Below are 22,879 nucleotides of genomic sequence, written 5' to 3'. Positions count from 1 at the left end.
CGGATGCCGAGCGCCTCGATTTCGACCGCGGCACTGGAAAAGTCAGCGACTCTACTAGTACACTGCACGACGTCCCACTCTCGCCACCATCTACATTTCCAACTGCAATGTGACACGTCAAGAAAGTTCACACCAAACCGTTCCAGACGAGTATTTTGAACAGCGTTTCGTTCCGAAAACGGCCCATCCCGACTGCGACGATGCGGGCAGCAGCCTGCGCAAGCCGCGACAAGGAACTCACTGGAGCGCCCCTCGTGCAACGAATCCTGTCGGCGTGGGGAGTTGGCGGCGGAAGCGTACAACAGGTGGCTTTACGGCGAACGAGGGATCGCACCTATTGGGAAGTTTTTACATGGATCAATTTATATCGACAGGAACATAGCTAATTTGAAAATGGCCCCATGGGACTGACTGGCCAGTACAGTTGGGATGGCACGTCAAAGAGTTCAGTGGGACGTCGCCTTTTGCAACGTGTATAGTCCACTAGTTGGGTCGTAGTAAAAGCGCAGGGCGGACGGATGGAGGGCATGGTATCCAGCCAGCGCACGCATCGAGTTGCCCCAGCCACCGCCTGCCCGCCGCGTACTGCACCAACCCTCCAGTCTAAAACCAGACCAGCTTTGTCCCACATTGGACCTGTATATATCGCAGCCGCCACTGCAACGTCGCGGTGATGTTTTTCCCACTATCGGTACTTGGGCGAAACCTTCGCCCGCGTGTTCTGATACGTTTAAACGTCGTTTCCCGGCGGTTTTTCCAGCACCTCTCGGGTCAAAAGCGCCCTTTACCGTGACGTTTTTCGACGCCAGCATCCGCCCGTTGGAGGTTTTTCCCAGTTCGTATTCCTGCATTCGACCGAAAGAGTACACTTGGCCCCGAGCGATCGACCTCGATGAGTGACCACGATGCCCGCCCCAAGGCCAAGAAGGACCAGCGGTACCGATGCTCGCTGTGCCACAAGTCGGGCCAGACGATCGGATACAACGCCGTGCACTGCCACTGGGACCGCATCCACAAAGACCACGGCCATCCATCGTCGCGAACATTTCGCGAGTTGCACATCGAAGTCGCGGCACCAGGGGTCATCGTCGACGGTGGACACGACGATCCGGAGAATGACACGGAAGACGAAGACGGCGGCACAGAAAGAACGAACCCGGCACCTGCCGACGACGCGACCCCTGTCCGCACAAAGGCGCCTGTCGTGAGGAAGAAGCGAGAAAAGAAGCGAGGCATCAACGAACTCTTGAACGAGCCGTCCAACAACTCGAGCGCCACGACTGCAGCTCCGATGCAGCAAACGACGGACACGTCGTCGAATTCCCGCCATAGTGCACACAACGACCAGGAGGCACATCATCCCCGTGGAACTTCGCCACGCCAGAGTCCGCACCCACACCAGCACCAAGATGCATGGGCCCGTGAGATGGAGCACCGCCGTCGCTTCGCCGTCACACAGTCGTCGCATCACCACCAAACATTCCACCCACCACTGCAACCTGCCCTGAGCAATGGCCATTCTTCCATCGGCACGGTGCATTCGCTTCCTCCTCCGTACGCACACCACCCGATGTACCAACACCCGCCAACCCGTCATCATTCTGACAACGAACAGTACCACCACGAAGACGAGCGACTCCGAGGCGTCGCGGCGGCGGCATTGGCGCAAGCATCGTCGTCGTCGGCGTACGCTGAGCCGATGCCCGACCCGTTAGACCCGCGCCACATGAAGCGAGAGACGCCAGGAATGAAGGGCCTTCTGAACGACGACACCCACCGCCACCAACATCTCGTTCAGCATGCCCATCAACACCACCACCATCCGCCATACCACTCGGCCGAAACAGTCCATGCGTCTCAATGGGAGCACGCGTTGGAGCGCCTGGGCCAGCGCCTCGTCCGCGCCGAAGAGACCATTATGCTGCTAACTCATCGCTGCAATCAGCTCTCGGACGCGAACCAGCATTTGGGCCAGCTCCTCTCGGGGGTCGATGCGAACTTGAGCAACCTGAACGGCATCGTCAACGACGTGGTAATGCGATCACGCCCCCCACCTTCAGCCGCCGCCACTCCCGACACGGCCACTACACCTCCGGTGTCGCCTGCAACAACGGGGGCCCCTGCAGCCGCCGCGGTCACCCTTGCTGGTTTGAATGTCCCCAGCCCCTCCCAGCCACCTCCCCAGTCTCAACAGTCCCCCGCGAAATCCGCGCTCGACGACCGACCTCACTATCGCGACTAAAGCGTAATACACTTCGATATGCACGCCGACGTGACGTTGCGCTGTGGGGCGTTCCGAGCGACGATTTCCCTGCCGTCGCCATGTCATGCGCCCAGCATCAGTCGACAGGATGTCGCTGAACTGTTTGCGGCTCCAACGGACGGAAGCGATCGCTGTGTGCGATGGTGGTCCTCCACACGTCGACAGCCCTCCGCTCCACAGGTGCGTGCATCCATCCTTCGCGACGCTGCTGCCCCAAGTCGTTGGAACGCCGAGTCTGGCGGGTGTGTGCGCGCGGTACTCCAGCGGCGCCGTCATTGGGGACGGCGTCGTCGAAATTTCGTCCCTCGCCCCCTTCGTGCAAGAATTCCCCACGTGTAAAATAGCAAATTGGATTGAGAGTATGCAGGGCGGGTTCAAAGATCTAGTCTTACACAACGTGCGCATTGGCGCTGGGCGACGCGACCAACTGATAGCTGCCTTGAAACGATTTCGCCATCGAGTTGGACCGCGACTGGCGCGCCGACCGCGATTGACGGCGGTTGCGGCTAAAGCTGCCGGGGGTGCGCGAGTGCCGCGACCCTCGCAGCCGGTCGCGACGCGCTTTGTCCTTCTTCATGTCGGTGCGTGTGCAAACGAGTCCGTTGGCGCGGTTCGACGCCATCACGACCAAAAACAGCGTGATCAAGCACAGCCCTGCCAACGCAAACAACCACAAGTACGCGTTCTTGGTAAAACTCGACACGCGAAGGGCGACGCTGCCGGCAGGGACGGCAAACCACAGACCAAACAACAGCGGCACGGCAAAGAATCGCGACTTGGCCGCAAACAAACCCGTCACGTTCACCCACACCGTCGACGAGATGCCGAGGCCCTTGATGAAGAACATCACGTACATAAACAACGACGTGATGAGCTTGCGGTTCTTGTTGGTTTCCAAAAACGGAGACACGTCGTCGGCGCCGAGCGCGCCGGCGCACAGCCCGACGCCGAGCAGCGTAAACGCGAGTAGGTTGCGGTGGGGCCACTTGTCCATGAGGAAAAAACTCACGAGCACGCCAGACGCTTCCACCACCAATGCGTTTGTAAAGACCAAGTTGTCGTCGGCAAAGGTCGTAAATGTGCGCGCGACAAACACATTGAGCGATCCCACCGACAGCGACGAAATGATCATGCACAACATCGACAGCGCCACCTTGTACGCCGACGACCCACCGTCATTGTCCTTCTTTGCGTGGGCTTGGTCTTCGCGGAGTTCGCGCAGTTCGGCGGCATTTTCCGGGCGTTGACGTAAAATGCTGAGCGCAGTCTCGCACTCTTCATAGCCCTTGCGCTCGAGCACCCATTGTGGCGATTCGGGAAACATGTTCATCAGCGGCGTGACAAGCGCCATGAGCAGCGCGCACCAAAATGATTGCCACACCCAACCGACAGCACCACCAGAATAATACGACGAGATGGCCGTGCCCACGACAAAGGCAAACGCAAACGGCAGCATCGTCTTGGAGCGCATGTCGTAGGTCGAGATTTCGTAAATATAGCACGACACGGCAGGCAGCATCATGCCCAACGACACAGACAAGAGCCCAATGCCACCAAACAACACGGCCGGCGACTGCGACCCAGTCTTGGGGGCCAACGACGGAATAAAACTCAGCGCCAAGCAGCCCAACACGCTCAGCACACCTGCAATGAGCACCGTCATGCGGTGACCCAAGGCGTAGCCCATAAAGCTAGTCAGGATCGACCCAACCACCGATCCAGCCAACGCAATGTACGACGTCAAGCCTTTTCCGGCCACCACCGACGTCAGCTTGTACGTTGTCAGGTAAATGCTGTAGCCAGGAGCCAAGTCCACCGACAAGAGCATGTAGTAGAGCCAGCCCGAGGCGACTCCGACCAACGCACCGAGGGCCGCGGCGAGGGAAAATGCATGTTGCGACGACGCAGACACCGCTTTCGAAAACCCTTCATTGAACATCATGCGCGTTTGGATCGCGTTCATGAACGGGATGCAACTGAGCACAAGCAGCGGTAGCAGCAGCAACGCGCCAAAGATGAAGTCGAAAAAGAACGCCAGTTGCGCGACCACCGCTACGTTGTGCACAGGCATGCCCTTAAAGTTGGCCACGCGAAGCATCTCGTTGATCCCGTACAAGGCGGCGCAGTACCCGTAAAACAAACACAAGCTATTGTCCCACGCCTCGTCGCTCTTCTTTGACTTGAACAGGACCAGATTCATCGCGACAAAGCTGCCCGCGACAAAAAGCAAGAGCAAAAACAGGTACAGCGCGGCACGACCCAAAAACGCCGCCTTGCGCAGCGCTAGCCCCAGCACGTGGAATACATACAGCACCACCAAGGTCGCCACCGCCGCCGCCAGCGTGAAGAGCACATACTTGGCTTCGAGACGGAGAGTGATAACGTACCACATGATCAGGAAATGGCGAGATTCGCGCAAGAGTACCGTGAGGCGCGCGATGCCTGTTGTGGCGTAGAACTGTTCTTGGTCACTCTTCCACCACGCAATCCACCCACCAGTGTGCACCTTGTCGGGGTCGGTCGCCTTTTCGTCCATAAACATCCACTTGCACCACGCCACAATGTCGGCCTTGGTCTTTTCATAGTCCAACCCGTCCGCGTTGAAAATGAACGGCGACAACAGCCACAGAATCGCAATCGACCAAATGGCAAACGTTTGCGTGCCGTACCCCTGCGCAGTGTCGCAAAACTTGGATGCAAACTGGTCGTCCGGACGGTTCGGGTCGGGCGTGCGGTTGCAAATGTTGAAGCTGCCATACGACAAGTAGAGCATGCACAGCCCAACCAACTCCCACGCTTTGCGGTAATGCGACGTCGAATATGCCTTGTACAGCAACACAAACGTCTCCCGCGTGATCTTGAACCCACGACCCGTTGCTTGGTACTTGGCATTGCCGTGCATGATGTTGTTGTCAAAGTAGTGCATCGTCGTGCCGACTTGAAACACGAAAAAAGCTGGACCGGCAGTCAAAATCATGTTCAGGAGCTTCGTCACACCCCCAATCAAGCCCAGTTCCGCAAAGTACACGACAATCAGCGGCAGCGTCAAAAACAGACCGGCCTGGATAATGTACTGCGTGTTCATGACGCTGTCCAGATCGTTGTACACACGCGTGTCAAAGCCGTGCTGGTACGCATTGAGCGAAATGACTTGGGTCGAGTTCATCTTTTCGACCACTTGCACTTGAACTCCCGAGAGCGCCAAGTACACCTTGGCGTAAATGTACACGTACGACGTCACAATCGTGAGCCACGTGGCAAAGTAAAACCCCGTGTGCGAATAGTACATCGACTTGAGGCGGAAAAAGTCCATAAAGGCGCCCATGCGGTACGCTTCGCGGGCCAGCGACGTCTCGCCGGCGCCGTTCGCCAACTTGCCCTCAAACATCGAAATTTGCGACATCGCGACATCGCGGCCCTTCCCGCACTGCATAAACTCGACGTGGGTGACGACGCCGCCACGCAACGTCGAGTTGAACCCGGCAAACACGTCTTCACTCAAGTTGATGCCCTTCGACGCTTTCGACACCCCACCGCGCGTGAGCACCATCACCTTGTCAAAGATATCGGGATGGCCGTAATGCATGCGCACATACAACGGATTCGCCAGCACGCGCTGACTCAGAGTCACAAACACGAGCTCCTGCCACGTCTTGAACTTGGCCAGCGACGACGCATTGCCCGTGAAAATATGCTCGCGCATCCCAATGATCGTCACAGGCAGTCTACTCGGATGTTGATCGGCCGTCACGAGGAGCTGTGGCATCTTCAAGCACTCTTCAAAGTAATGTTGTTGGTTCATGTCGATCGTTTGAACGTATTCGCCGCGCGTAAACGGGAGCGCATTGTTTTGGTTTTCCGGCTTGCCCTCGCCCAAAATCGGATCACCAGGCAGCTCCCACCGATACACCTCGGCAATCTCGTCGCCTTCCGACTTGATCAAGACTGTTTCGTATCGATTCGGCGCGCCGTTCGCGCCCGGAATTGTGTCCACGTACGCCACGCGCAAATTCGGATACGTTTGGAGCAAAAAGTCAATATCGTTCGCTTGGTCGGCATTTTCCGCGCGGTGCTTCCCATACACTTGACACGCACATACGTAGGAAAATTTGAGTCGGATCATATCTTCCAATTGCTGTTGTTTTTGCTCGGGCGTGCGGTTCGGGGACGACCCAATCTCGAGCCAGTGCAGGATTTTGATCGCGTCTTCATAGAGCATCATGCCTTGCACCGTGCGCGCCAGCGTTTGACCGCGATACGACGCCCACAAACGGAGTTCCATCGGGTACTCGTTGATCGCGGCATCGACCGTCGACACGTCAATGCGTTCCAGAAAATTTTCCCACTCTTCCGGGTGAATCGTGATCAAGTACTTTAGAATCGTAATCTTCTTGTCGATTTCCGATGCCTTGTTGAAAATCGGGTGGTTCTCCAGAGGGTTGTTGAGTTCGTCCAGCGAAAAGATCACCCCTTCGCTGTAAAACGGCGTCACGACAGAAAACGACCGCATGCTGCGAATCGCGCTCAACTGCGGAATCTCCATCAACAGCGACTGCATAAAGAAACCGAGGCGACGCTGCGCTTCGCCACACTTGGGCATGGCGTCTTGACGATCCAACGACATGAGCAAGTATGCGCGCGTGGCGGCACCCATGGCCGTGTCCGAGTGAAACAAATTTACCAACCCCTTGGCGGCATACGCATACGAGTTGGCCGGCGACACAAAGTTTACGTTTTGAAACTTGGCTGCCATGGCAGGTTGACGGCAAAAGAGGCGCAGCCCGTTCAACAAATTGTCCATCTTTGCGACAAAGTTGCGAATAACGCCCATGGGGTGCACCGTTGTCTTGAGGACGGGGCTGACCGAATCTGGGTCTGGCAAGTCGAGCACGGCTTCAAGAAAGTCAATGGCCATCGTGCGCACATGGAGAAGGGACCCAGCATCAAAGAGCGACAAGAATTGGCCATCGAGCGCAGCTTGCTCCATCAATCGGAATCCGTCCAACGTTTCTGTGTCGTCAGGGGCCAAGAGCGCTTCCAGCACGTACATCGACGCGTTGAAAAACGACTTGACAGCCCCGAGACAGTCGTTTTGGACCAACTGAATGCGCAGCTCCGAGTCGCCGCGACCAGCCTTGCCCAATTTGACCGCATACGCCATGCCTTCGTTCAACTTGCCCGCCGACAAAAACACCGGCTCAAACACTTCGCCCGTGTTTTGGATGTCGTATTGCAAAATCGCAGCTTCCTTGTCATCGACCAAATCGCCTTCGCGGAACGAGTTGACAATTTCGTTCCACACGACTACAAAACTACAACGCATCCAGTCGGCCATCTACCCAATATTTCAAACACGTACCGAAGCATCATTTGGGACTGGTACACCGCCGACTGGCTGCCGCGGCCATGCTCGTCGCCACCTTCGTTGGCATCAGCGAGGCGAGCGAGTTCCGTCACAACTTTTGTGTCAAACAACTGCGGCGCGACTCGGAAAGCTTTCGACAACGCGTCGACCCCGCGAACTTCGCCGACTTTCATCATCCAGCCCATGAACGCGCCAAGACCAGCTTGGAAAATGGTAAAGTAGATTTGCGTGTCGTAGTTGAAAATGAACACGACGGGGGCCCACAAGCTGACAATCACACCGAGGTTGTGGAACGACCCCAGCGATCCCTGGCCATACTTGAGCTCCATTTCCCAAATCGCTAGACTCGGCAACACGAGCGGACTCACAAGCACCCAGTATGACACGGCAGCCTTGCACACGAGCAGCACAAACCAAAACAAATAGTACTTGAGCTGGAATGCAAGCGGCGGTGCCATGTGACGACCTGTGTAGCAGCTGTCACCCTCACGAATGAACTTTGAAAACCACGATCGGCCAGTGCCAGGGAAAAACGTCTGCAGGACCAAGATAATTGCCCCTGGAACAAGGTACACGAGCGCCGCAACACTGAGTAAGTTGAGCAAGTCAAATCCACCCGACGACTTGGGCGCGCCAAGCGAAAACATGAGGGCAAACGCACCCGTAAACACAAGGTTCCACACGAGTCGCAGCGTCAGCGCCAGCCCATACGTCATGGAACGCGACGAAGTCGACGCCTTCGACTTGGGGTCCGTGAGCAACTGAAAGCCATGGCCAACTTCGAGGAAGCACTTGAACAGGTTTAAAAACGCATGCGACCCGATGAGCACGGCCCACGCTTTGTTCAGATCGCGCTTTGTGTACGGTGCAATGACGGTCCCAATCTTGCTGAACTGGTTCAACCCGGTCTTGCCACCGTTCGGACTGACCGTGACGGCGTAGTTGAGCACGGCCAACACGATCAAAAACATGAAGTTGAAGTGGAAGATGCGGTAGTAGTTGAGCACGAGTGTGAAGATGCTTCGGTGTTCGTAAAACGTCTTCCCAGCAGTCGAATGCAGCGCGCCACCAATTTTGTCGATGGGTATCTTGAGGCACCCAGACCGCCAAAAGAATTCGTTCAAGTCGTCGTAGTTGCGAACTTTGGTATGCTCCAAGTGCTTCCCGAGCGCATTCTTCTTTTGCATCACCGACGCTTCTTTCCATACAGGACGCAGCACTGCGTTGAGAAACCAGCCTGCAGGACGTCCTTCCGAATGTAGAGCTTCCTTGATGAGCGTCGACATCATTTGATGGTACAAGTAGCACAGACATTCCGGCATGTGACGCAAGTTGGCCGACTCACCCCAGATCAAAAAGTACAGCATCAAGTCCATGTGCAAAACAGACGTGAGCGGCGTCCCTCCTTGAGTTTGCGCGTACGCGACGGGCTTCGCACCGACAAACGCGCACCATTCCTTGTAGTTACCGAATAGTTTATCGTGCAGTAGTCGCACATGATGTGTCGTGTTGTCGGTGCTGCCTGAATTCGCACGAGCTGCGCAGTTTGCCAACAGGAGTAAGACGTGTTCGCGCTGATTGTCGACCGACCCTTGTTGGAACCCGAACTTTGCTTGAAGGATTTCGCAACAGTAGTCGATCGACGGCTCATCCTGAAAGGCAGCTTGCTTTCCTGGGAGCACGTTCATCATGGACAAGCGTTGGCTAAATCGGTTGTCCGCATCCATCATTGAGCTTTGACGCTTCATGTCGGATTCCAAATTAAAGTAGTTTTTCGACGCCTGCTTGTGAACGGACCGACGAACAGTCATGTCCCCGGTCGACGACGGCGGGGGGGTGGACGCATCCTTCGACGAAGGAGGACGCGACTTCATCCGATGCGTGTGTGTGACGTAGAGCAAGAAGGTCGAGACGAGGGCGGAGGCTTCGCTGCGCAGCCGATGCTGCCTCTTGCTCCAGTTCGGGCAATATTCGCACTTGACCGATCTCGCTTGAGGCGACGGTTCCAGCACAAGTGGTATACATTTATCAAGATAAACGGACGGCGTGCAGTCACCCCGCCTTCAATTTGGAGAGTTCGGCAGTTATACTTGAACTTTGTATTGGCGCCCCGAAAAATACGGGGATGGAACCTTTGCACTTGAAATTTGTATACAACCACCAACGTACCGGCGCCCCGAGCAAGCTGGGCAGGATGACACCCCGACCCAGTCGCAATAGGGATACGACCACGTGTTTGCCCGTCGTCACCACGACGATGTTGGGTGCGCTTTCTGGTCATGAGGAATGCATGATGTCCACGCTGACATATCGGTTTGAATGCGGTCTGTGCATCTTGGACTCTCATGTACGCGGCAGTGCAGCCGGCGCTTTGGTATATGTATGACGCCACAGAGAGGAAGAGCAGAATGCTATAGTGCCGTTGGCTTGTTGAGGCCGTTAAACCAGGTCATGATGCATAGTTCGGTCGTCCGAGCGACGAGTTGTTCTGGAGAATTATCGGTCGCTTGTCCTACATACATAAATCAAGATCTATTTTTCAATGGTGTACGCTGGCGCCTCGCAGTAATCAACGTTCAGATTTGTAACATCACTGCTCCGCCAGGTGCAATATCCAGCGGTCTCGCTCGCGACGGCGCAGCAGGCATATCACCTCCGGTCGTGCTTTCGAATTGTGGCGCGGTTAGCCAAGACGTCCCAGGGATGCTCCATTCGACGCGAGAGTTCCCCGACTGTCGTGCCGTCGACCGACGCATTACAATAGATCGAGGTCGATTCATGGATAAAGAGATATCGGACGGTGCCATTGTAATGGATGAATTATCCGGATATATCCCTTTTGAACCCGCCAATGAGCACGAGGACGGCGGTGCGCTGGATTGGCGACGGGAATGGGTCGGGGTGAGTACTACAAGAACAAGTACGGCCGCGGCGGTGGTCGAAGGCATGGAAACGAACCATCTCGACACAGGGACGCGCGCTCGCGATCGCGAGAAAGGTTGCCGGAGCAAAACCATCCAGCTCGTTCGTGGGGATCGCTTGTCACAACGCTCGAATCTCTTGAAGGCCAGAGCTACGGCAGCTACAACCTGCTCCGGGGGCAGACGTATCGTCATGAGGAGCACCCTACATTCACGTTGGCAGCAGATTCCATTCAAGGAGACGCATATGCTGCCCCTTCGCGCTTTCACGTCGTGCTCGATGCTGTCAGTGCACGTTATCCGACTGACATGTTGTCGACAAAGGGACGTCGTATTGGTGTGGGAGACTTCCTCGCCAGGCGATTCGTACAAGCCACGCGAGCTCGCGGCGCCGACGCTCGATTGGGAGGACGTGGGTGGCACGGGGCCAAAGGTGGCGACCTTGCCATGGACAGCCCTTCCCAGTATGTGCTCGACCGCACAAACGTGATCGTGGCCGCCGATGGGTCCATCGAGGCACGGTTCACCGTAGGATTACCAGCTCGTGGACGAACAATTTGTGGAGATTTTGCAGCGAACATTCTCACGGAAGTCGTGCCAGCGCTTGTACAAGAAGCTTTGGTCAGTCCTGTGAGGCTCGCAGAGTTGTGGGAACACGTTAAGTGTGTTGAAGATCAAGCAGCTCTCCGTGACATGCTTGCCGGCCAGGGACTTGTAGCTTTTGTAGCCGATGGATCCATCTTGCCTCGGCAGGTACACCTCCTTTTAGCACGCGTCGAAGCACTAACTCGCTTGTCTTGTCTCTAATGCCAGAGCGGTGCGGAGGATTCGCCAATGCCGACGCCACCTGCGCTGCCCTTTCATGCACCCCGGACCTCCCCCTTACGCCGAACGTTCACCTTGCCGCATCGTGGCGAAATCTCGGGGCTGGGCATTCCACCGGGCATCACACTGTTGGTGGGGGGAGGGTACCATGGAAAGTCGACGGTGCTGCAGGCGCTCGAAAGCGGCGTGTTCAACGTCATTCGAGGCGACGGGCGAGAGTTCGTAGCGACGGATGCCAACGCAGTCAAGATCCGGGCGGAGGACGGGCGGAGCGTCGGCGGGTGCAATGTGAGCCCATTCATTGGCAACTTGCCGTCGCGCATGTCCACTCAACGATTTACGTCTGGGAACGCGTCAGGGAGTACGTCGCAGGCCGCCAACATCATGGAAGCGATCGAGGTATGCCGGTTGAAAACGCATGCGGCTTGTCGCCCAGGGTCTGGATCGTAGGTGGGAGCCACCACGCTCCTCATGGACGAAGACACGTGTGCAACCAACTTTATGACGCGAGATCGGTAACTTGACTTTGAGATGTTCCGCTTGAAGTGACGACGCAACGACGCTAGCAAGATGCAGCAACTGGTCGCGGCGGACAAGGAGCCCATTACGCCATTCATCACCAAGGTCTGCGCGAACGCGCGCATCCTTGCTAACATGGGCACACTAGGCCCGAGCGCTGTTCGAAGTCCATGGCGTTTCAAGCGTGATCGTAGTTGGGGCACTGGGGGATTACTTTTCAATCGCGGACACGGTCATCCTCATGGATACCTTTCAACCCAAGGTTGGTGGCCCGTGAGCTTCCGTTGTCAGGTATTTGGAAGGAAGGTCGACCCGATTGTAGGACGTCACCGAGCCAGCAAAGGCCATTGCAGCACAGCACGCACCGATTGAACAAGACCCGACGTTTCTGCCGTGCTCGGCGGCAGCTCGCATTCCTGATCCGCGAGGGTTTCAGCTTGATTCGCGCCACGTGCGATGCAGCGGCACCAAAAAGATTCAATACGGTGACGTCGATATCGACTTGACGGCCGTGGGCCATTTGGTGGAGCCAGGGCAAGTGCGGGCGATCGCCCATGTCCTTCGTGGCAACTTGGCCAGCGACAAGCCTAGTCACTGCTCCATTGCGGTAAAGACCCTTTGAACGATGAGCCTCGGGAATCACGCTGGTTTGCCATGGTCGTGCAGGCTCTCCTAGACAGTGTGGAAGCCGCTTTGGACGACAGTTTGGATCGAATCAAAGGCGACTCTCGATGCGGGCTGTACGCGCGCCCAAGGCGATTTGAGGTAATTGGTCCAACGTTCTCTTTGGGCCTCAAATTTTGCACATTGCTAGATTGCTGCTGCGATAAATCGCCTTCGGTCCGTCACATGGAGTGACGCATAGGTTTTCGCGTAGCAATGATCCATCGCCATCGCGAACGTTGTGTGCGGCTCAAAGAAAATTGTGTCAATGCATGATGAGTGGAACGTCGCCACTCTGTATTTTCACTTTGCATGGCTCCATGACAACGAAGGAGCGCGCGGATGCCAGCCGCTCTTTGACGAGATCCAGAGGGCGGGCGGGCGCTCGCCGACCTCATTCGAAAGTGCGCCGTATCCGGTAATGTAGTCATTCGGTTTTTCTCCATACAAAAGCCAAGATACATTCACTTGTCGGACGAAACCGAATGTATGTCATCACTCCACTTTCACCGACATATTTCGTGCAAGAACGATTCTTTGATGTGTTTGATTGGCTCAAAATCGAGCAATATTATGGCCAATCAGATCGAGAAAATTTGTCAGTGTGCGAAACACCCCCCCAACAACACTGAACATTCAGTCATTGAACGACCGCCATGGCGCACCACAACGCGTTGCCAACCATCTCGTTCTGCGAAGACACGCTCCGGCTGCACAAATTCCCACAGCACCACGTGGACAAGATCATGAGCGCTGCCGCCAAGGCGTGGTCGGGGTGGACCACGAAGGAAGGCCTAACGAACATCAGGTTTGGTCCCGGCACTCCTTTCTCGTCGCCTTCTGGGGAAGTCACCGTGCAGGCGCGACTGTTCATGGCGAGATTGCTCAAAGCATTGCTCCGCGAAGGCTACTATTTGTACACGTCATCCTGCGTGACTGCGGGCGACATGGACACGATGTACTTTGAACGACGCGCGCCTTGGACCCATCCAGAGGTATTCGCCATATCCGTGCACGAACACGACGTCCTGCGCGTGATCGGCGCTCCACCAAACGTCGTTGACAGGGTCACGTCCTGTATCCTCCATGCCTATCACCACGACAACGTCCACGTATCGATTTACGGCAGCCAAAACGGTGGGTGCACGCAGTTCAAGCTCATGGGGAGTCCGTGGAGTTCGAATCGGTCGTCACGGGGGCACGTGCTGCTGTCGCATGTATTTGGTTCCCTGGCGGCCGCTGACTGGAGGATATACGCGTCGATCCAGCTATCCCACAAGTCCACCACCAAGGACACGTGGTTCTTCTGCCTCGAGCCACTCGCAGAGCTCGTGCAGGCCATGCCCATCACGGAAGAGACATCGTAGGTGCAATACAAACAAGTTGTCGTGGTGGTCTCTGGTGCTTGGATATCAACGTTCTGCACATCCTCGGCCCGCACTCGGCATGAATCAACCGTGAACTACCAAGCACCTCTAAGGATTGGCGTCTGCAGCGCCACAGCATGGCGGCGTTGTCAAAACAGCAATGCGGAACGACTTGATCCGTCATCTCTTGGCACATGGTGTACAAAGGGTCGACCCACCCGACGACAAGAACGACGTGTAGCTCGTGGTGGAGCCACCGGTGGGCATCCTGCACTTTAGCCAAAGCGCTCACATGCTCGGCTTCGATCGGCAAGGTCATGATTCCGCAGATCCAGTTCGTGGGCGGCCCATGGGTTTCTGCTTTCGCCTCTGTTGTCTCACCGACTCCAAACACCACGTCTACCAAGCTCATCTCTTGAGTTGTGCACGTCTCATCACCACCAATGCGTGCCACATGAAGCATACCAGAGCTGTGTGGTATGGCTTCGCTTCGTTCGCACAACGATGTCGTGCTGCCAGCCACGATATTCTCCCGTGGCGGCCTTCGTGAGCTCAAGTCGCAACGTGTTAATAAATCCTATGGTTAACCTAACGTGTGCCGCCGGGCCCCTGGTATTCTGTTGGAGGTGTCGATCGACGGGCGTTGGTGGAGTCCTTCCATGGGAAATCCGAGCGCCGCCCCGACACTCGCGCCACATCGCGTGGTTTCGCTGCCTAGGTGCTGGAGCATAAACTTCGTTTGGCTAGGGGTGGCCGCCCCATTCACCGCGTCGTCAAAGGAGGCGCGTCTGTGCGTCAAGTGTGAGCATCGCAGCCCACCACTTGCAAAGACATCACATACCTGTGCTGAACGTCAAAGCCATCCATCGTCACATCCATGACGTCGTCGTCTTCGTCAGTGTGGTGGTAATGGTGAATGATCTGCGGGGATTCGACAAAATGGACGCGCTTGTTGTCATAAGTGAGGAAAACGTGGTCCGTCGCGGGGGCAGCGGACGTTGGCCGGGTCCGCTTTCTCGACTGGGCGAAGGATGCCGCCGTTCCGTGGTGCGGCCCCACAGTCGTCGGTAAGCCTGCGGGGTCGCATTCCGACACAACCATGTCGTCGTCGGCAGCGGACGGGACGGCGGAAACGGATCCGTTCGTCACGTCGTTGTCTTCTTCTTGTGCATCTTCGCTCGTGTCCATCGAATGCGACGCAATGCGATTCGAGTCTACAAGCATCCGCGCTTGTGATTTGCCGACGCGAGAGGAAATGTATGGCGTACTGTGCGGCCACGGGTTGGTTGGTATCGACGGGTGGCAGAATGGAGCGTCGAGCCGATAGGATAGAAATCGATTCAGCAGGGTATTCGTTTGCAGTTCCCGCTCGTCTGGCTGGAGGCCGATCGTGGTTTGAACGCGGTGCTCAATCTGCTGTCGCGACTCGTACGACTTGAACCGGTACGTCCTCGACGACACGCCAAATCTTTGGGGGACATCCATCAGCACTTGTGAAAGTAATTGAACAAGCATCAACGCACCGGAGGTGGGTTCCATGGGACAGGAGGGTCGGTCGAAGTGGCTCGAGCTTTTCACCGTCCATGAACGTTCCATGGCACGACCCGAGGTCAATCAAGTACATGGCGCCATCGACGTGGTGGACCAGTGCGGCGTGCATTCTGTGGTACACGATCAACACGCGTCCGATGTGGTCGACAACATACCGTGAGATCGAACAATGCTCCAGCACAATGTCGCACACGAGCGCATTGCGTCCAAAGAGGAAGCACGCTTTCGAATCGACGTTGATGCTCGTGATGACTTCGTTCGCTTTGAACACGTCGACGAGTGCAATTGCGAGCGGTTTGTGCGGGGCGGCCCACACCGGGGGTTGGAACGGGATCGTTGGTTTGCCCACGCGTTCGAGGTACCGACTGCTGTTCTTGAACAAGCCGAGGTCGAGGCGCGGGAGATGCAGCGACTCCATATGCGTCTGCATGGCACTGGGTTTCCTCGATCAATTGGCGAAAGGTGTCAATGACCAGCCAGGACCTGCGAGTCAGCGATGCCACTGCAGAATCCGTCGCACGCGGGTGCGGTTGCCAATTTGGCCAAGTTGGTGTGTAACGGGCTGATATGAGCCAGCTCCTTCGAAATTCGATTCACCACCAATCCAAGTGCGGACCAGGCGAAGTTCGAGGCTCCCACCGCCCCCGCTACACACTGCCGCCGTCGCTATTTTTATCAAAGTGTATACAAATACCAAATGAAACTGTCACCGTTCCAATTTCCCATGCAAATAATTACACCTTCCGGATGGTTCGCCGAATGTCCGGATAACACCTATCGCACCCGAGCAGTTACATTGCTCTAGCTTACGCATCACCACCGACCCAACGTCTACAACGTCATGCGATTCGGAGGGGCGAGGGCCACGTCGGACGCTTGACGCGGCCGTCAGCCTTGGTCAGCGACGACCTGCCTTGCAACCGGACTGCAGCTGCTACATGGGAGGAACGACGACACGCGGCTACTCCACTGTACGCTGCACTGGGACGCACGCAGGGATCTTCTCTGTACATGTACTGCGCCGCCTCCGCCCCTCGTCGTCCTCGTCATAACTTGCATGAGGTCCCCGCCTTGCTAGACAGGCACAAACCCTTGTGATGCATCCCTGTAACTTTGTGTGGTTGGTTTACCCATTCCATTTATCCCCCCTCGAGATGAGGGAGTCAAATGGCATTGTCTCATTGGTTAAAAAGGTGCAAATTTGGCACCTCATGCATGAGTGCGAGATCGAAGCCACGAGCACGCAGAGTTGCAACGGCATCGACGGAGCTGAAGCATCGAGGTGGAAAGCACTGCCGCGCGTACCAACGCAGCGCACGACCGACACATGCTTCCCACTTGTGACCACGACCAAGATGGGACATCTCAAATTCGTTTGCTTTTTGGCCAATCAGGTGGGTCGTGACGCCATGGCTTATAACAGTCAGTTGATGGAAATCCAAAAGAAAGTCATTTGATTTTGCCAGGAACTGAGTGAGTCGTCGTAAGGAGGAGCGTGCCGCCCGAGTGTCCGTGAACGTCCACGGTTGCCGCCGCCTTATCCCTGTACAATACTATCTATACGAGGACGAACCCACGAACCTCCCCCCTCCATGGACAAGCAGCGACGTCAACACCACCTTCGGTTGGATGGCGACGAGACAGGCTTCCAGGCGTCGTCCACGCGATCCGGTGGACCATCGAGTGCAGCCCCCAAGCCGTCGCTGTTCTACCGCGATCTCAACTTCTTTGACAGGTACGGTATCGTTATGCGCTGCACCTTGCCTTGATGATGGCGCAATGGACGAGTAGGTCTGTATCGACGACGTCACCATCCTTGCACCCTGCGCAAACCTCGTCGTCGGACCCTCAGACGCACATAGTACGTACCTTTCCCCTATGCTCATTCAGATGACACGGTTGCTCGTGATCTTGCAGGACTCGTCGATGCTGTATTACGACCACCCGGCCTCGTTTCCGTCGACAAACGTTGGGACGCCAGTATTTCCCAATCGTCGGCGAAAGAATAGCATTGAAATGTTTCTCTCTCGGAGCCCCAGTCAGCATCTCGGTAGCGATTTCTTCAAGCTCGCGATGGACGACCCGTCCGACTTTTCCCTCGACGACACCTCGAATGAGGGGCCATCCGTTGCCCGCCCCATGCACAAACAACCACAGCTCAACCAACCCATGCTTCAACCGCCACCTCCCCGCTTTGCATCTTCCCGACACACATACGACCACGACGATCCTGCACCAGCTCCATCATGGTACAATCACCCGGACGGCTTGGCATCCCATGCATCGCATGCACCACCATCTCGTCACCGCCGCCAAGACTCCGACGACGAAGACAGCTCCATGTATTGTCACATCCGGTCGTCCAAACCGTCACGCGTTGTCGCGTCCATGCCACGGCAGCAGCACGACAGCATGCGGCAAGATGTGCATCCGTTGGCGTCGTGGCAACACACTTCCCCGGGTGCTGCTTCGTATGGTCGCCCCATTCCTTCTGCGGCAAACTCTTCTCGGCGCTTTCTGATGTCCCCCGACCTACGAAGCAACAACCACAGCGGGCCGACGATGTTGAAGCCATGTAAATTTTTCGCCCAGGGCCACTGCCGCATGGGCAACAAGTGCAAGTTTGCCCACATGCATTCCACAACTGCCATGCATTCCCAACCAAGTGGCGGGCCAGGGTCAGCTTCCTCGAGCTTTGACGAGAGCGACTTTCATCCGTTTGGATATGTGCCGTCGCCTGAGCCATCCCCATTTCCGTCGATTCTGTCGCTCGACGATCTGCGCGGTCGGGTGTTTGCCATGGTACAGCCTCCCCTGTGCATCGTCCGTTGGTTTTTGTGGTTTCATGACGTGTTGTGCCATGTAGAGCAAAGACCAGAACGGATGCCGCCTCTTGCAAGAACAACTCGACAACTCAGTTGACCAAGTGCATCATCCCCGGACAGCGACGGACCTGTGCGACGTCATTTACACGGAATCGCTACCGCACTTGGTGGACATGATGGTGTGTATATCTCGCCAGAGGTGCCATCTCATGGACTCGACCGCGCTCGTGTAGGTGGACCCGTTTGGCAATTATTTGTTTCAAAAACTCCTCGAGTGTGGCACGGAATCCCAGCGGTTTGCCATTGTCCAGCAGGTGGCGCACCACTTGGTGGCGGCTGCGCTCAACCTTCATGGCACGCGGTCTGTGCAAAAAGTAGTGGAAATTTGCAGCTCGTCGTCCATGCCGCAGCTCGTGGAGCTTATTGTAGACGCCCTCAAGGACGACGCCGTTCGATTGTGCATCGACTCGAACGGGAATCACGTGATCCAGCGTGCGCTTCAGTACATGCCAGCCACGTACAACCAATTTGTGTTTGATGCAGTGTCTGCCGAGTGCACGGTGGTGGGCACTCATCGCCACGGGTGTTGTGTTTTGCAGCGGTGCGTGGACGCTGCCAACCCAGCGCAGCGACGCGAAGTGATTGCGCAAGTCGAGAAGCACGCGATGAAGTTGATGCAAGATCCGTATGGGAATTACGTTGTCCAGTATGTGTTGGATGCGTGCTCGACCGCGGACGTCGTGGGGGTCATGACCAAGTGTGTGGGCCACGTCCTCGAGCTGTCGATTCAAAAGTTTAGCTCGAACGTGATCGAAAAGTGCCTCGAACTCGCCCCAGACTACCTCTGCCAGACATTTGTGCGAGAAATCATTGCATCCCCTCGCATGCACCGCATGCTTCAAGACCAGTACGCCAACTACGTTGTCCAGCGAGCGCTGTCGGTGGCGTCGGATGAAAACTGCCTCGATCTTGTCACGGCGATGAGGCCCCACTTGACTAGCATGAAAAACACCCAGGGTGGCCGCCGCATCCAAGCTCGCATCCTCAAGCGGTTCCCCCACTTGGATGTCGGTTGGGACCCTGACTTTGCCGACCTCGCGGCGGGGTCGCCGGCCACTGGCCCTCGACAACCTTCCATCCCGCACCACTCTGGAGGAAGCTATGGTCGGGTTGCGTAGATGTAAAGTATGTACCATCAAGACGACTACTACTTGTGCCTCGTCCCGACTCGGTAGATTCAACGTGTCGGTTGGTGTTGTGTGTCGGAAGGGGGCATGTCGTCGACCTGTGGCCGCCGGCCCTTCATCTCGGCGACGAATACGTTGACATGTATCGAGTGCATCGATGTCGTTGACTTTGGTATGCAAGTCGATTCTAGATCGATCGAGGGAGCTCTCACTTAAGTGATCTGTGGAGCTTCTGCACCAGGCCGACCAGAACCGAGTTTCCACCTACGATGCAAACCATTCAAGATGTGACGGCGCCTGATGGACGATATAAACGTACCTAGAGCATTGATCTTGTCGAGAATGCTTTGGTACAAGGCGTCCAAGAATGCCTTGGTGTGGGAGAACGCGCCAACTTGGGCCATGTACTCGACGGCGTGCTGTTTGATCTTGACGTTGGTCGTTCGCTGCTTGAGGATGTTCATGAGTCGCGTGTCGTGTGTGTTGGCGTGGATGGCAAAGATGAGCGGGAACGAAAACTTGCCCTCGGTCAAGTCTTCGCAAAAGCTCTTGCCTTCCATGTAAGCGTCGTCGACCAAGTTGATGTAGTCGTCTCGGATTTGAAAGTACAGCCCCAGTTCGTTCACGAGCGGCACATAGTCTTGGTCATTCGTGCTAAAGGCTTGCATGAGGCCCACCGCCAGTCGAAAGAGACCGCCCGTTTCTAGTCATGCATTGAGGTCTTTCGTGACTGTGGAGGTACGTACTGTTGATCACCATGGCCTTGTACGCTTCTTCGCTCGGACAAGTTGCTGTATCGCGCCAGAGAATGTCCTGACCCTGACCCCGATGCAAGTGTATCATTTCACTGATGTAGACGTCCATCGCTCGTGCGTTTTGCAGCGAATGGCATTTCTGGAGTGCAACAAAGAACACGAAGTTTGCACAGTTGATCGTCAGCGGGACGCCGTAGATTGCATGCGCCACGGGTAGACCACGCCGCAGCTCTGAGTTGTCTTCAATATCGTCAATCAGCAACGACGCATCATGCAGACTTCCGATGATTTCCTTGATCGTCGTGATGTTGTCCGGAGGAATTTGGAGCCACAACTGAAACGCATCAACCAAGATCGCACGGACGTTCTTTTGCGGCATACCCCGGATATAATTCCACGGCTCGAGCAGCACCTAGATGCATAAAGGGTCAGACGCCTTGGACGCGGGACAATGACATATCGAACATGATCGCCGTCTGGCTCCATCTCGTAGCGCCAAAATCCAAGTTTGATGTCGCCGACGAATTCGAATTTCTTTGAGAAATATGGCATTTGACAGGAAAACCCTTGGGCATCTGATCGGTTTCGCAGCATTGATTGGTCAAATGATTGAATTTGATTGGCTTGATTTCGAATAGATATACAATTTTAGCGAATGAAGTTGATTCCATTTCATTCGAAGTGTCGCGTTGTGATTGGGCAAATGACGATCTTGAAGCGTCGTGCTGGCCGCCCACAGTCAAAGCTCCTGGCATTGTACAAACGTGGCCGGAGAAGACGCTTTTCGTGTGTACGTAGCGGTAGCAGGCTCGGCGCTCAGTTGGAGCCCCGACATGGCACACACAATTCGACGAAAGAAGTGACTGTCGATCTCAAACTGGGTGGAAGATCGGACACAGCCCACCTCAAACTCGATTTTTCCCAACGGGTAAGTCCGCCCTCGGCACTGCTCTCTAGTTGGTATCAATACTTTTCATACGGTTTACATCATGATCTTGATGGCTCTATATCTTTCGCTTGATAAAGTCATTCTTGTAATGCAGCATCATGTTGCATCATTGCCATTGTACATACGTTACCATAGTACATATGTAGTAGTGCAGTTATGCATGTGATATTGGACTCCAAGCACCGTGGAAATCCCGAATCCATTTCATACATGATCAAGACAATAGTTTTCGTATCTTTCAGTGGTATTCGTACACTACGATGGCGTGTTGGCAATGACCATGTTCATTCGCTTGGTATCAACTTTTAAACGTTCACGGCAGGCGCATGGTCCAATATCTCGTGCTCTCGTCCTCGCATTCCTTCGACGGACGAAGGAAGGTTGGAATCTCGATCGGATTCCGATCAGGTCCTGGACGAGTGGTTGATGCATTGTCGCGTTGATTTTCTTGGCCGTGGGAATGGGTTCCATGTGCATTGTCATAAGGTACAATGAATGGTCGGATTGGATGAAATTCCCGGCAATGGTTCCTCCAACATGTCGAGATACGTTGCTCATGCCAAACTCTTCTTCGTTGACAAGAAAGCGATGACGTGCTCGGCCATGCATGGTATTTTCTTGAATGTACGACGCGTCATTTCCGAGAGATAGATGACGCGTTGGAATACGTTTACCGGTTGGGCACTCCATTTTTCACGAGTTTTGACATCACGGACGAGAATCGAGTCTTCATGATGGAGTGCGCCTCGTGGGCGGCGCCCGGCACTTGGCCCGAAGGCAGTAGTTTGAATTGGAATGTCCAGAATGCATAAAAGACAAACGTGGATCATCCTACTAGCATGGCTAGCAGGATCGTTCGTGAACTGTAAAAATCTTGCGACTTTTTTCGCGAGAGGTCCGAATGCCACGTCACGACGCAGGGATGGCGGATCCGTCGCAACCTGTGGAAGAAACGTGTACCGAATGCGATGGTGGCAAGTTACGGCCTGTGGGGTGTCGAATGGCCGTATAAGCGCCTGTTGCAACGAAGTGCTTGCATGTTCAGGCCGTTAAAATGGGTCGTGGTTCCATGCAGGGCCATTGTTTGTGCTGACACTGAGCGAGCATAAACGTCGATTTCGCCACACCGACATCAAGAGCCAACGTCGTGCAGCATTCGCCACTACGGCGAATCGGTGTCACAACTATCATGCTACGTTGCACAATTATGTCGTAGCAGCCATGCATTCGGTTTAGTTAGCTATGGAAACGTCACACACTTGACCGAAAGGCGCGTCCCTTAGTTCGCCGCACCAAACATCTCGTGCAGTTGCCTGGTCTGGACATGGTACCCTCGAGCCAAAAAAACAAACTACCTCGTGTATTCTGGAACCCCTGCTTGAATTGCCGCCGTGGACGCGGCCCACACTCACCGAGGGCACACTTCTGCTACCAACCACCACCACCCGATCCTCACAACGTGCACACGGAAGTAGTGACCATCAAGGTCACTACTTGCGTGTTCACGTTGTGAACAGGGGCGAGACAAGTCCGAAACTGCGATTTCAAATCCAGGACAATCCGAAATATACAAACGTAACATCACGCTATTTAAAATCGAATTCTATATTTTCACTAGGTCATAGTATCCAATGATCGATTTATTAAAATTGCATTCGAGGTGAAAAAAGTCGACTGGACATCTCGGTC

General features: G+C 55.4%; 7 protein-coding genes across 10 annotated transcripts; 4 read left to right on the top strand and 3 right to left on the bottom strand.

Moving 5' to 3' along the window:
- The first annotated feature begins 845 nt into the window (after positions 1-845).
- H310_09883 (hypothetical protein) lies at positions 846-2,271 on the top strand. The gene has a single exon (XM_008876081.1). The coding sequence runs from the start codon at positions 893-895 to the stop codon at positions 2,240-2,242; it is 1,350 nt and encodes a 449-aa protein (XP_008874303.1). The 5' UTR covers positions 846-892; the 3' UTR covers positions 2,243-2,271.
- Positions 2,272-2,548: 277 nt separating this feature from the next.
- Positions 2,549-9,630, bottom strand: H310_09882 (hypothetical protein). Its single transcript, XM_008876080.1, has 2 exons — positions 7,623-9,630; positions 2,549-7,575 (listed from the first exon to the last, which is right to left on the bottom strand). Exons 1-2 carry the CDS (start codon positions 9,500-9,502, stop codon positions 2,652-2,654), a joined length of 6,804 nt encoding a protein of 2,267 aa, XP_008874302.1. The 5' UTR covers positions 9,503-9,630; the 3' UTR covers positions 2,549-2,651.
- Positions 9,631-10,474: 844 nt separating this feature from the next.
- On the top strand, positions 10,475-12,871 carry H310_09881 (hypothetical protein). Of its 4 annotated transcripts, XM_008876076.1 has the most exons (8): positions 10,475-11,302; positions 11,363-11,773; positions 11,825-11,889; positions 11,941-11,998; positions 12,042-12,155; positions 12,216-12,500; positions 12,560-12,658; positions 12,708-12,871. In XM_008876076.1, exons 1-8 carry the CDS (start codon positions 10,520-10,522, stop codon positions 12,756-12,758), a joined length of 1,866 nt encoding a protein of 621 aa, XP_008874298.1. In that variant the 5' UTR covers positions 10,475-10,519; the 3' UTR covers positions 12,759-12,871. The 4 variants fall into 4 exon arrangements, with proteins under 4 accessions (XP_008874298.1, XP_008874299.1, XP_008874301.1 ...); XM_008876077.1 differs by having other exon boundaries at positions 12,216-12,658; XM_008876079.1 differs by having other exon boundaries at positions 12,042-12,500.
- A 294-nt stretch (positions 12,872-13,165) lies between these two features.
- On the bottom strand, positions 13,166-16,012 carry H310_09879 (hypothetical protein). The gene is made up of 5 exons (XM_008876074.1): positions 15,630-16,012; positions 15,447-15,584; positions 15,192-15,391; positions 14,765-15,137; positions 13,166-14,711 (listed from the first exon to the last, which is right to left on the bottom strand). The coding sequence occupies exons 1-5, from the start codon at positions 15,902-15,904 to the stop codon at positions 14,507-14,509; spliced, it is 1,191 nt and encodes a 396-aa protein (XP_008874296.1). The 5' UTR covers positions 15,905-16,012; the 3' UTR covers positions 13,166-14,506.
- Positions 13,175-14,515, top strand: H310_09880 (hypothetical protein). Its single transcript, XM_008876075.1, has one exon. It carries the CDS (start codon positions 13,213-13,215, stop codon positions 13,921-13,923), a length of 711 nt encoding a protein of 236 aa, XP_008874297.1. The 5' UTR covers positions 13,175-13,212; the 3' UTR covers positions 13,924-14,515.
- Positions 16,013-16,920: 908 nt separating the features above from the next.
- On the top strand, positions 16,921-19,580 carry H310_09878 (hypothetical protein). Its single transcript, XM_008876073.1, has 5 exons — positions 16,921-17,209; positions 17,266-17,335; positions 17,392-18,276; positions 18,341-18,478; positions 18,533-19,580. Exons 1-5 carry the CDS (start codon positions 17,067-17,069, stop codon positions 19,475-19,477), a joined length of 2,181 nt encoding a protein of 726 aa, XP_008874295.1. The 5' UTR covers positions 16,921-17,066; the 3' UTR covers positions 19,478-19,580.
- H310_09877 (hypothetical protein) lies at positions 19,469-20,761 on the bottom strand. Its single transcript, XM_008876072.1, has 4 exons — positions 20,707-20,761; positions 20,233-20,653; positions 19,806-20,189; positions 19,469-19,750 (listed from the first exon to the last, which is right to left on the bottom strand). Exons 1-4 carry the CDS (start codon positions 20,725-20,727, stop codon positions 19,695-19,697), a joined length of 882 nt encoding a protein of 293 aa, XP_008874294.1. The 5' UTR covers positions 20,728-20,761; the 3' UTR covers positions 19,469-19,694.
- Positions 20,762-22,879: the final 2,118 nt, after the last annotated feature.

Source organism: Aphanomyces invadans (genome assembly GCF_000520115.1).
Source record: "Aphanomyces invadans strain NJM9701 unplaced genomic scaffold supercont1.23, whole genome shotgun sequence".
Lineage (NCBI taxonomy): Eukaryota > Oomycota > Saprolegniomycetes > Saprolegniales > Verrucalvaceae > Aphanomyces > Aphanomyces invadans.
The sequence above is the reverse complement of the archived record's forward strand: the minus strand, read 5'-3'. Positions and strand labels throughout refer to the sequence as shown.